Consider the following 13,467-nt stretch of genomic DNA (forward strand, 5'->3'; position numbering starts at 1 on the left):
CGTGGGGGCGGAGTGACACACTGGGGTGTGGCTGCAGTTCTCTCTGGTGGCTGGTGGGTGAGGGAAGGAAGAGCAGCGGGGGGCCCAGAAAAGATGTTCCTTTGCTTCCTCCCCACTCCCTCTCTTAAGAGTCAAACCTTAGAAGGGATGTGACAAGAGGAAAAAAAAAAAAAAAGTACAGAGATTACTTTCCCTGCCTTTCTTTCCTTTCTTACATTTTCTTTCTTCACCCCTCCCTTTTCCAAAATGTCCTGTTGACAGGAACCCCCACTGCTTATCAACAACTTTGCCAAACAAAGGCAAGCGGTGCCAGGAAGGACAGCACATGTAAACAAAGGCCGAGGCAGGAGATGCCTCACTCACCACCTCCAAAATGACCAGACTTTCACTGCATCACAAACTCATCGACCAACAACTTATATTTGTTCACGGCTTATATGAAACTTTTGGGTTATCTGCCAAGTCCAAGGCCTCCCGCTCTGACTGAAGAAGTAGACCTCTGGAACATGGTTGAACTTTGTGTTGTGAACTTACGACAGGGCATAAGAATCTCTTTCCCAAGGGTCTGAACTAGACTCACGGCTCAATTCTTGGTGGCTAGGCAGTCTGAAGTGGCTGTAGGGAACAGCAGCTGTCAGTTGGCTTGAGGGCTGCGGGTACCATGTAAGAGCAGAAATTTTGTCCTACATACACAGAAACAGAAAGCCAAAAGAGGAGAAAAATAAAAGAAATGTATAGGAGAAGCGGTGCTCAGAGACTACCTGCCCCAAAACGTAATCTCAGACCCTGTAAAACATCCACTTCTTGGTTTTGCCCTTGCATTCCTAATAAAACTTTGTTCTCTGCATGCTGATAGGTTTGTGTTCACAACCAAAGGAGCCTTGATAAAATAGTGATAATTTATTAAGTACCTCCAGGTGTATTATTTCATTGAAACTCACAATATTGTAGGGGAAAAAAGAGGGCAGTTACTTTTACTGTTGTTTTACAGCTTACAAAGCAGAGGCCCACAGGCATTGTGGCCCCAATGACTCAGCCTTTGTGAAGCCCCCTCTGATGTTCACTCTGGACTTGGCTATGTGACTTCCTTTGGCCAATGGAGTATTAGCAAGCTCAGTGACACAAGCAGAGCCTTGATGAAACTTTGCACACCGGGACTGGTCTTCTTGGTACCCAGCCCCCACCTTGAAAAAATGTTCAGGTGTCCAGGATAGAAAGAGGACCCAAGGGAAGGCCTTGCGAGATGAGTTACGTGGACAGAGACAACGAATGCTGTCACACAGACGACCTCAGACAACAGAAGAAAAAGGACAAAAGAGCCTCTTGGTCAATCCATAGAATCATGTGATATTATAGGTTGTTGTTTCAAGGCATTAATTCCTGGGGTCTTAGCAATAGATAAATGAAACCCATGTTAAGTAACCCCCTCTATACCTCAAAGCTAATAAATAAAGTTTGGGGATTCAGATCTCCTGACTGATTTCAGTGATTTATTCATTGCTCCAGGATCTGACTGAAACTGAAGAAAAATAACTCAAAAGTTTCACAAGCTTCATTTAAACAATAGAAAATGAGTTTTAGCTCAGAACACTCAGCTATGAAATTATCCTGTCAGCATATAAATGAATTAAAAATATATTTATGTAAATGTGGACAGGTAGGAGAGTGTTACTAAAATACTTAGCATGGTTATACAATGTCTAAATGCGTTTGTCCTCCTACCAAAAGAATTACAAACTACCAAAGACAGAATATACAACAATGTTTACAGCGGTATTATTTCTAATAGCAAAAATAAACCCCCAAACTATTACCCACTGACAGAGGAGAAAGGACAAATTATGATCTATTCATACAACGATAAAAATAAAGAACTAAAGCCACATACATCAACAGGGATAATCTCAAAAATATCAAGTTGAGTCGGGGGGTGGGGGGGAAGAAGTAGAAGAACACAAACAGCTTAATATCATTGATGTAAAGTACCCCAAATACAAACCTTAGCATCGTATTACTTAGGAATACATATGAAATAAAAGCAGTAATGAAAATCAAGGGAATAAACACAAAATTAAAAATAGTAGCTGCTCTTGGAGGGAAGAAAGCAGGACACATTTGGAGGAAGGCACAGCGAGGGATCCAAAGACACTGGTTATGTTTCATTTCCTAGTTTGGGTGGCAGATATGTGTTTTACAATAACCTATACTGTATATCTGTGGTAAACAGCTTTTTTGTACCCATGAAATATTACATAATAAAAGCAAATTTTAAAAAATAACCAAAGAATCTAGCAAAGGCACATTAGATGGTCTCCAGCAATACATGCTTTATAACACAGAAATCAACCTAGTTCCCAAACGCACAACAATTTTATTTTTTAAAGATTTTATTTTTAGGGCGCCTGGGTGGCTCGGTCGGTTACGCATCTGCCTTTGGCTCAGGTCATGATCTCGGGGTCCTGGGACCAAGTCCCATGTTGGGCTCCATGCTCATCGGGGAGTCTGCTTGAGATTCTCTCTCTCCCCCCTCTCTCTGCCCCTCCCCCTCCATTCGTGCTTGTTCTCTCTCTCAAATAAATAAAATCTTAAAAAAAAAAAAAAAGATTTTATTTTTAAGTAATCTCTATACCCTGTCAGGCTTGAACCCACAACCCTGAGATCAAGAGTCACATGCTCCACCCACTGAGCAGCCTGGCACCCCACAACAATTTTATTTTATAAGAGTAAGAAAGGCATACTACAGAGGTAGCTATACTCCCAATTACATGATAATAATGGTAAAGCTGCCTATTAGTTCATAACTCATTAAAACTAATGCCAAAGGAGAAACAGATATTTAAATATAGTGCTTAAAATATTTCAGTTAGTACTTTTCAGGACTTTTTGGAACCTGCCTATATAACATCTCTTTTCTTATTATCAAAATTCCCTCTGAACCCCAGACACAAGTGTCTGTCTTCTAAGCAAGGGTCTGGTGAGTAACCTAGACTTTTCATCAATTTGCCTGGCCTGGTTAGGATACCTGGAAGGGGCCACACTGCATGCTAAGAGAATCACAACCTTCCCTGGCCAGAACTGATCGTATCCAGAACAGACAGCTGACCCGGAGCAGGCCAGGCATGGTCTGCCATCTACCTACCTCACCAGCCTTTCTCCTACCCCCTTCTCCCTTGAAATCAGCGCGGAGGGTGTATCTATCTGTCAGAACACATACCGCAATTGTCAAGTAATTATACATTTATTTCAGTGATTACTTACTGTTGTCTGTCTTTCCAAACTGTAAGCCTCACAAGGGTGAGAGCCCGTCACTTTTTTCTCACTATTGCATCCTACCAACTAGCATAATTATACACAGTAGGTACTTGGTGCTTATACCTACTTAGGGCAGACCTAAAATTAGGGCAAAGGAATCAAAGCCATTACAGAATCCACATTCATCCTCAAAGAAGAAAATGCCATAGAACACCACATTAAATTTGACAAATTGAAGGACTTTATAGAAACATACCTGAATGAAGTTGAATTTTCCCAATAACACCTTCTACCAATCCCAAACAGATGGGATTCCAGGCAAGAAGTAGATCAGTAGCTGAAAGAAAATAAGCAATCGTGAGAAATTTTTCATCAGAAAACATAGTAAAACAATATCTTCAGCAGTCTACTTTAAATGATCAACATCCCCAAAGGGCAGTTATGAACATCCAGAACTGAATACATTACTATGAAGCCATTTGTGGAAAAGTATTAAACCCAAGGCCTGAATAAGGTTTCTGCTATAAGGACAGTTAGGGGGAGAGAAATGACAAGCTGAAACTCTCCTCAGATGGGAGGCAGTACTTTGGCGCCCTACAGTGGAGGAAAGAGGCTGGTACATGGCAAGAGGGCAAATCAGAGGAGTCCTCCACTGTCCCGCAGCTCATAGCCAGCTGCAGATTCAAAGACAAGGCCTGAGAAACAGTCAGAGAGAAGTCCACTTACTGGATCACACCATGAAAAATACCCTTTCCCAAAGAAGCTTACGCCACGCACAGAGATCCAGAAAGCTGGTGCTGTTTTATGTGACTTCTGCGGCAAAACCACTAAGAGCCAGTGCCTGTTCTTGAGTGCCTACTCTGTGCCAGGCATCCCAACGAGGGTTCCTCACAACACAACATGCTCTGGGTGACTTTTCTCAATTCTCCCAAGGATGGCACATAACATACTATTCTAGCGGACCAGGCTCATTCATTACACTCAGTGGATGTGTGAGGACGTCAAGACTTAATTCTCTTGCAAAACCCAGGTTGCAAAAGGCTGTTATACACATGGAGATAAATGTAACACTAGTGGTAGCTCAATAGCTGAAAAAATTACCAAGAATGAAAATAATATTTCCCTTAGTAGAAAATTAAAATTACGCTTTAATTATTACCATTTAAATTTTATTTTAGGGAAATTTATAATCAATCTATAACTCATGGGGTAATTACAGACTTAATAATTCATAGTCTCCAAATTCATTTGAGTTTTGACTATTGTATCTTGAATGTCTTTGTTGTTAATGATACATTTAGTGGGAGGCAAATAAAGTTGACTTCTCTTTGGGCAGAACTGCAATTCAACGCCACGCGTGCGTGACTCATGGCTTGTACTCTTAACCATTCTGCTACAGAACCTCTACATGGAACCAACCAATAAGACATTACATTTACACTTTAAGTAATATACATTCTTATTATAAAAGTCATACTGTATAAAATTGGAAAAAAATATTTCATCACTCCCATCCCACCAGCCAGGTAACTTATTTTGCTTTGTTTCAGGTCACATGTCCGTGTGCATACCGCATCACAAGACCTCAAATAGAGCAGTATATGCTAGTTTTTCTCTTGTAACATTTCATGAGTATTGTCTCATGTCTTTAAAATACTGTTCAAAATTGTAACTTCATGGCTGCATAATTTTCCACTAAAGGAAGCACTTCCTTACTCTTGGGCATTTACGTGATTTCCAGTTTTTCCCCTATCATTAAAAAATACTGTGATGGGGTGCCTGGATGGCGCAGTTGGTTGAGTGGTCAATGCTTGGTTTTGGCTAGGGTGCTGGCCTCAGGATCATGAGACCCAGCCCTGCATAGGGATCCAGCGCAGCCCGGAGTTTGCTTAAGACTCACTCCCCCAAAGGGGAGCCCTCTTACACTGTTGGTAGGAATGCAAACTGGTGCAGCCACTCTGGAAAATAGTATGGAGGTTCCTCAAAAAGTTAAGGATAGAACTACCCTATGACCCAGCGACTGCACTTCTAGGTATTTATCCAAAGGATACAAAAATAGTGATTTGAAGTGGCACCTGCACCCCAATGTTTATAGCAGCCATGTCCACAATAGCCAAACTACGGCAAGAGCCCAGATGTCCATCAACAGATGAATGGATAAAGAAGATGTGTGTGTATGTATACACACACACACACACACACGAATATTACTCAGCCATCAAAAAGAATGAAATCTTGCCATTTGCAATGACGTGGATGGAACTAGACTATATTAAGTGAAATAAGTCAGAGAAAGACACCATATGATATCACTCACACGTGGAATTTAAGAAACAAAACAGATGAACATAGAGGAAGGGAAGGAAAAATAAGATAAGGTAAAAATAGGGAAACAAACTATAAAAGACTCTTCACTATAGGAAACAAGCTGAGGGTTGTTGGTGGGGAAGGGGGTGGGGGATGGGGTAACTGGGTGATAGGTACTAAGGAGGGCACTTGATGTAATGAGCACTGGGTGTTATATGCAACTGATGAATCACTAAATTCTACCCCTGAAACTATTAATACACTGTATGTTAACTAAACTGAATTTAAATTAAAAAAAAAAAAAAGACTCTCTCCCTCTGCCCCTCCCCTACACGCTTGCTCTCGGTAAGCTAAATAAATCTTTTTTAAAAATACTGTGATAAATGACGAACATTATGCAAATATTTTATTGCCTCTGTAATTAACAGCTCTAGGACAGATTCCCAGGAATGAAATTAGTAGGTGAAAACATTAGAAAATTTAAAGCTTTCAGATATTACCAAATTGCTTTCTACAGGGTTACACCAACTTAGACTTCTGCCAGAAACATAGGAGAATGCTTGTTTTAAAGTACTCTTGCCACCATTTAGAATTTCTTTTTAAATTGTTCTCATTTGCTGGTTTCCATTGCCTAAATGATGTTTATTTTCTTTTCATTGCAGGTAAAATTAAACATTTAATTATAAAATTGGCTGCTTATGTTTCTTCTTCTAGGATTTTCTCATTCACATCTTCTAACACTTTTGTATATTCCTTATTGATATGAATCCTTTTATATTAAAGATGTCGACTCTGACATGTTTGTACCTATTTTTAATTTTTAATTCTTATACCGCTCCTTTTTCCATTATCTTTACACTTAAAAAGTTGTTCTTCACCCAATATTACGTAGTTATTAATTTTATTTCCTTGTTAATTTTTAAAAGTCTATCTACTCTACTGGAATCCACATTGGTGTACAGACTAAAAATACCCTGATTTCTCTTCAAACAATGTGCCAGAATCTCTGTATCAGGCAGGCCGAGTCTCAGCATGTACCAACACAGATGCCCCTCTGAGGAAAGAGCTCCCACTATCCATAACCCTGTACCCTGACCCCAGATGAATAGACCACAGCTGTAGGACTCTACCCTTTGGGTACCAAATGAGCTCTAGAAATACGGAAGAGGAAGACAACGTTAGAGGTAAAGCATCCAGGGACAGTTACACAGAAGTGGAACTTCAAGCAGAAGGAAAGCAGCAAGAAAAATAATGCAGAGGAAAGTGCAAGGTTTGTTCTTGAATGGTCCCTTCAGTGGAGAAACACTTATCAAGTACCTGCCAGGAACCAAGCACTGTACCAGGCTAAGAAGATATAAAAATAAAGGAGCAAGCTCTCTGGAACAGAAGACCAGCGGCTGCAATGGATGGCTTCCGATGATAAGATTGGAAAAAGTAAACTGAGGCCAATTGTGGAGAGATTTGAATAAAAAACTAATGACTGTGGCTTCCTGGAGACCAGGGTAGGCGGATAATGGCATAAATAAAACAAGACTGCAGCCAGGGATTAGCTGACAGCATTGACAGGAGGTAGAGCCTGAGTAGGGAAAAGACAAGTGTGTTCCAACAGTCTTAGCCTGAAACAACCCGGAGCTATGCAGCCCACGGGAGCGGGGTGGGCAGCAAGTGAAAAATGCATAGGAGGTTAACATGAACCACTACAGAGGAAGCCAGGAAAGGACAGGAAGAGAATAAATGAAATAAAAAATGCCACTGAAATATCTCTTCTCTCCAGAGTGGGAGAAGCAGAAGGGACAGGGTATACAGCAGCTGAAAGAGAAGGTGGGTGAGAACCTCCTAACTCAATACTCTTTCCCATCTTTGGCATTTTGAGCCAGGCAAATACACCAGCCGTTCAAGAAATTAAAAATAAAAAAAAAAAAACACAAAAACTAGAAAAAAACTATCAAGATGACTAAGTTCTGTGCTCTAATGACTAAAAAGAATAGTCACAGATAATCTTTGAGGTCCAGAGAGAGCCAGTTAAACCCATTACGACTGAGTTCCTAATGGGATGATCAAGGAGAAATAACCAGAGGAGATATTCAAGGAGGAAAACAAGATGCTGAAGTCAAAAGTACAGGTGTAAAAGTTGACCTTGGAAAGGAATGACACTACCTTTTTTCCAGGTCTGGAAGGTGAAAGGCTAAATATAGTAATGGAGAAGCAGCAAAGGAAAAGATCAGATGGCCTTGACTCAGTAAAAACAGGAGTCAAAGTCCTCTTCCATTTGCAGGGAGGAAGGACAGAGGGGGACAGAGAGGGGCACAGCAGGTTCCAAAATGCTTGGCATGGTGAGGGATATCCAGAAAGTCAATTTTAAAAAGTTCTATGTGTGCTTGAAACTTGGTGTTTTCAAGAAAAAAGGTGTCAGTCTATTAGTGGGTCATGAAATCGATTGTGTATAATGATCAGCATTAACATCAATGAAACAGAATAGAACAGAAAATAGAAAAACTGCGCAGTAAAGAGAAACATTTCATGACACTTTCTTGCTCCTGGTACATACATACAGGTATGTGTTCACCAGGACATGACTTAAAAAGTATTCCTTATTATGGATCTCAAACATTTGAACAGACTATTGAACTTTGGGGCTCATCATTTCAACTTTGTTGATTATTTTGCTCAACGCCTGTATGTACTTGCTAATATTTTTGACTGCTTCACTGAAGTTTTTGAGAGAAGGCTTATTTTTTTAAATCTCACACTTTGTGTATATTTTTCCATTTATCCTTCTTAATTTTTGCTTTAGATTTTGAGACCGCATTGTCAGGCACATGGACATTCGGGATTAATACACCTTCCTGGTGAACTGCTGTTAATCAGGATGTAATAAGTGCCTTTATTTTAAATAATGCTCTTTGCCCTGAAGCCAAGTTTGTCTAACATTAATATTGTGAAAGAAATGCAGTAGGCATTAGAAAAGGATAAATATGAACATTGCTAACCCGAATGTATCACTTCTACTCCTCACCGCCTTCGGGACAAAGTCCAAATTCCTTGAAAAGGTCTGCATGGGCTGGTCCTGTCCACCCTCCTCCTGCCTCCCCCCACCCCCGCATCCTGGCCTTCCTGCAACCGTCCAGCAGTGTGCGCAGGCTGGGTCTGGAATGCTGCTCCCCACCCACTTTCTGCCTGCTTTTCATTCCAGACTCAGAGCAAGTCACCAGTGTGCCCTGATATATTCTCCATTCCACCCACCCAGTAGAATTCATCAGGCACTCTTTTGTGGCCCTTCTGAACCTTCCTCCTATTTCCATCATGGCACCTTATTTTGGTTTCTAATTATTGGCATCTAATTATTGACTTCCCTATCTCCCTGAGGGAACAGGAAGCTCATCGAGACCTAGGTTCGTTTAGCTTTATGTCCCCGGTACATGGTACACAGCAGGTTCCAAAATGCTGAATGGACAAAAGAAGGTATGGCATGGGATTGGAGAGGCAAGTTGAGGTCAGGTAATTTACACTGAGTCACAGTGTAAAGAAGGGTTCACTACTTACAGTGGCAAAGTTGAGGTCACTAGGTCTATTTCAGATAAAGACGTTAGGGCTGGCTGTGCCCAATACAACACAAGCTTGTCAAAATTAGAACACCATTTCCCACTTAGTCCAGGGCTCTTTTTAATGTACCTCTGACACCATAAGGTTCCCTACAAAACATTCTGGAGTGTAATACCTTCATTTTACATTTGTACAGGGCTTTCAGCTCCCCAACATCATTCCAGCTGCACAAGCCAGAACCTGGGAGTTATCCAAAGTGCTTTTCTTCCTTCCCAAGTCCTATTGATTTTCTCCTCAATATCTGATGACTGCTTCACTTCTCTCCAAACCCACTGCCACTAACCCTAACCTTCCCCATCTGGATCATTCAAAACGCTCTTGTCAGCCCTACCTCCGGCAGGCTGCTTACACATAATAGGCACGCAAATACTGAATGCAGGGAGGGCTCTAGACAGCTTGGTACTGGGGGGTGAAGAGCTGTAAGGAGGAGGCTGAAGAACTACACAGGGACCACTCGGGGGGACAAGAGAGAGTAAACACAGGAGCCGTTCCATCCAGACAGGGCAGATTTGCATAGGAGACTGAATGTAAGGACCAGTGTGTGGACATAAGAGGGCGGGCCTCATGCCAGAGATCCAGGTGCCAGGAAAGGGCCAGGTACACAAGGACAGCCTGGGCAGACACTGGAACCAGGAGACTAGAGTCTGGAGATGTGGGCACGGTGAGGGTACCGCCTGCCCTCTGTGCCCCAGGTGAAGAGTCTCAGCTCCACTGCAGTCTCTGAACCCCTCTCGGCAACAGCTCCTCTGCCGTAAGTGGAAATTCCATCCAACTTGCAGGGTTTGTAATAATCAGCAAATGAGAGAATTATGCAAAAGTGCCCAACACAACGTCTGGCACATAAATATTCAATAACCTTTGGCTCAAGTTGGGAAATGTATATATGTTTAGAATTCCAGGTTCCCACCACTCAAATATTTCCAAGATTTTTATTTCAAGGGTCTACATATGGATTTTGTTAAAGAGGAAAGGAGAAAAGAAAAAAAAAACCTTCAAAATGTTTTTACTTATTAAATCTTATGGCAGGACATAATTCCTGAAAGCCTTCTCAGAGTAATAGATGTTTCATGAAAATAATCTCAATGCCTAGATATGCACCAGAATCTCATTTCCTCAAAACATGAAACATGGACCTATAGGTCTGAACAGTTCATAACTAGGCATCCGGTCTCGGTCCCAGCAACCCATTTGGGTCCAAACGGCAAACTGAGCACGAGAGGCAGCTTCCTCCCTTCCCCTAGACCCTCTACACACAGGAGAGAGGGAGAATCTAGAAGAGGTAAAATCTAAAAGGAGGTAAAAATATAGTTGGAGAAAAGACACAAATATTGGTACACTTTCATAATGTATGTGAAAATAAGTACTAAATCATGAGAAACCATAGAAAAATATAAATAGAATGTATAACTATTAATCAGCAACAGAAAGACACCTGACGAAAATTCAAGCTATCCAATGGAAGATGAAGAAAGTGGTAGGAAAAAGAAAAAACAAAACAACAACAAACTACATACACACAATAAATGGAAAACATAAGTAAAAGGTAGAAATAACTCCTAATATACTAATAATTAAAATAAGTGTAGTTTCAACTAACCACTTAAAGGAGAGACTTAAGTCTCAACTCTGTTTATTTAATTCTATGCCTGTTTTATTTGCCACTGGTAGCAGGCACTCATTTAATAGTTATTGAACCAAATGAATGAATAATAAGTAAAAGTAAGCATGAAATACTGAAATGGAAAATGGATTTCTCCTACCAACTGCTGATCTTCAATGACATTTAATAAGACTAACATCTTGTTTTTACGGTTTTTAAAGGAAGCCCCAAAAGACCAGTCTTTTCCAGTATGGCACTCTTAATGCTAAAAGCATTTATCTTTCAATAAATATAATAAATAATGCAGTTGTGATTTCTCACAATGGAAGACTTACCTGAAAATTCGAGGAAACTTTAAATTATCTTAAAAGGTCTAGCAGGGGCACATGGCTTCCCTTACCCATGTACAGACAAGATAAAACAATAGAGGATGGCCTAAACAGGCAACATAACCTGCACAGGAAGGGAGTGGAGGGTGTCTTTCTTTAAACTGCTGGGACTCTGTTGCCTAGTATAGCACTGTGCACACAGTACGCTTCAAAATGGGTGTTTTTAACCTGTTACTCTTCACTAAGGAAATAAAGGGTGGTATTTGCGGAGTCTGTATATACAGAGGACACATGCAGATAGTAGTCTGAGCATATGTGTCAACTACGCTCGGTAATGGACACCCTGTCACCAATATTAATGGCTACTCTGGAGCCAGAAGGACTCGCATGGCAGAGAGGGCGACCAGTGGGCATCTTTCCACAAAGAACAGCCAGGTAATGGATCTGCTCCAACAAACAGATTGCTCCCTAATCTTTCCTTCGGAAAGTACAGTCCCATGTGTCATGCAAATCTGAAAGAGAAACATTTGAGATCTGCAAATAGGTTTTAAAATTTAGGAATTTCAAAGTTACCTAGTAGAGGTAACTTACAAATTACCAAAGTATAGCACTTTAGAAATAATGCCAAATTTAAATTAGTGAAATAATTAAAGTCACATACACCCGAAGACATTTGGGTATTTTGTCATAGCTCAATTGTTTGACCCATTAGGTCAACATTTCCACTCTTATTTCAGACCCATTTGGCAGTACATGGCTTCTATTTTCACATGCCCTCCTCTTCCTGGTACACAGAAAACAAGTGATTAAATAATGTGTGCCTGCAGAATGCATGAGTCATTCATTCCAAGTGCCCAGAGTGACTGGCGCTCCCTCAGCCCAAGATAAGCCTGCTTTTCACACATCTACTGAAGTTTATAGGTAGTTTCACTTGTGTCTTTAAGAAAAAAAAAAAAGAAGGTGCTAGAGTATGCATAAATAATCAGACCCAAGTTTCATTTCCTGCTAAAGACAAAGGATATTATTGCTCTGAAAAGACAATCACCAACACCAAAGTCAAACAGATGAGGACAAGGGTTCTAACACGAGGAACTGAAAGTTTCCATTGTTAGCTCATGCTTCAGTTCTCAAAATTTAATTAAGCAAGGAAAACAGGTTAGGGAATAATTTGACTCAGGTGCCATCTTATAAATGCAAAGTTTGATACACATATTTTTGAACTCTCTAATGGTAATTATTTTCCAGCGTTCAGCAAGCTAAGGAGCTAATCCAATTTAGAAGTTCTAGCAGATGGTGATTTCCCAGTGTGAACTCTAACTCAATGGTTGCTGGTCCTGGCTTTTCAGGATCATCATCTGGGAGCTTTAGAAAATGCGGATGCCTGGGCCCCTCCCCTTCAGAGAGTCTGACTCAGTTGGTTAGGGTGGGGCCCTGGCACAGGTATTTTTTAAATTTCCCCCAGGTGATTCTAATGTACCAGCAGATTGAGAATTACTGGTCTAAGGCATTGCAGGTTACTGGGTGGAACCTGCCTTAGTAATTTTGTCCTATCAGTCTGATTCATAGATGATGCCTGCACCATGTAGGACTCGAATCACTTTCATGAAATAAAGTACTACGATCTACATAAAGATCTCATAACATAGTTAGTTGGCATAAAAGCTGATCTAAGCTAGTATAAAGAAATATTTCAGAAAATAACCCTAAGAATACTTAAAAGATGAGAGACACTACTTAGGAAAGGGATCTTAAGAATTTCTAGACTTTTCTATTAAAATAGGGATCTAATTATGCTGCAGTAACAGAGCCACGAAGTTTTGACCATGATCATGAAGGATATCAGAAATTGTTTTTTAAACTCTACAATAACCAATCTAAAAATTGTTACGATTCTTGGACATGTAAAGTTCCAATTGTCACATCTCAAGAAAAGGCCAGTGCAACTCCAAAAAGACAGAGGACAATCAAAGAAAAAAAGACTTTTGTGAAAGGTCAGATCATATAATCGGGTTCTGGGAGGACCTGCTAGAAATGTATAAAATTATGAAGGCATGGACTTCACAGTCCATTCAGAACACTAGCACAGGAGACACACATGTTTAAAAGACATGGCTTGAGAATAAATGAAGGCAAGTACAGCTTAAATTACAATTTTCCAAACTCATTACCTTAAGAAGCTGACAATTTAGTCAGTTCAAATAAGGATTAGATAAATCCTCAAGTAATAAACTCATAATGCATTACCCAAGGGTTGGGATATACCCCTCACCTGTGCTCCCCTAAACTGCTCTTTGATATATCTTTCAGAAATAGGATCCTGAAAGCTAAATCAGAGCTAACAATTGGTATTTTCCTTCCTCATTTTAGAGCTCTCTA

At 40.4% G+C, this 13,467-nt stretch overlaps 1 protein-coding gene across 3 annotated transcripts in view; it reads right to left on the bottom strand.

Moving 5' to 3' along the window:
* INPP5F (inositol polyphosphate-5-phosphatase F) overlaps positions 1 to 13,467 on the bottom strand; it is an 83,841-nt gene that overhangs the window by 60,336 nt on the left and 10,038 nt on the right. For 2 of the 3 annotated variants that reach the window (XM_045803270.2, XM_087862661.1), the window contains exon 2: positions 3,509 to 3,589. In XM_045803270.2, coding sequence (XP_045659226.2) covers positions 3,509 to 3,589 — 81 coding nt within the window. Of the gene's footprint in view, positions 1 to 580; positions 673 to 3,508; positions 3,590 to 13,467 lie in introns of those variants that run through there. The other variant, XM_087862660.1, reaches the window with a different exon arrangement.

Source organism: Ursus americanus, chromosome 6 (assembly GCF_024610735.1).
Source record: "Ursus americanus isolate L20-20 chromosome 6, mUrsAme1.1.p, whole genome shotgun sequence".
In the NCBI taxonomy this organism is placed as follows: Eukaryota; Metazoa; Chordata; class Mammalia; order Carnivora; family Ursidae; genus Ursus; species Ursus americanus.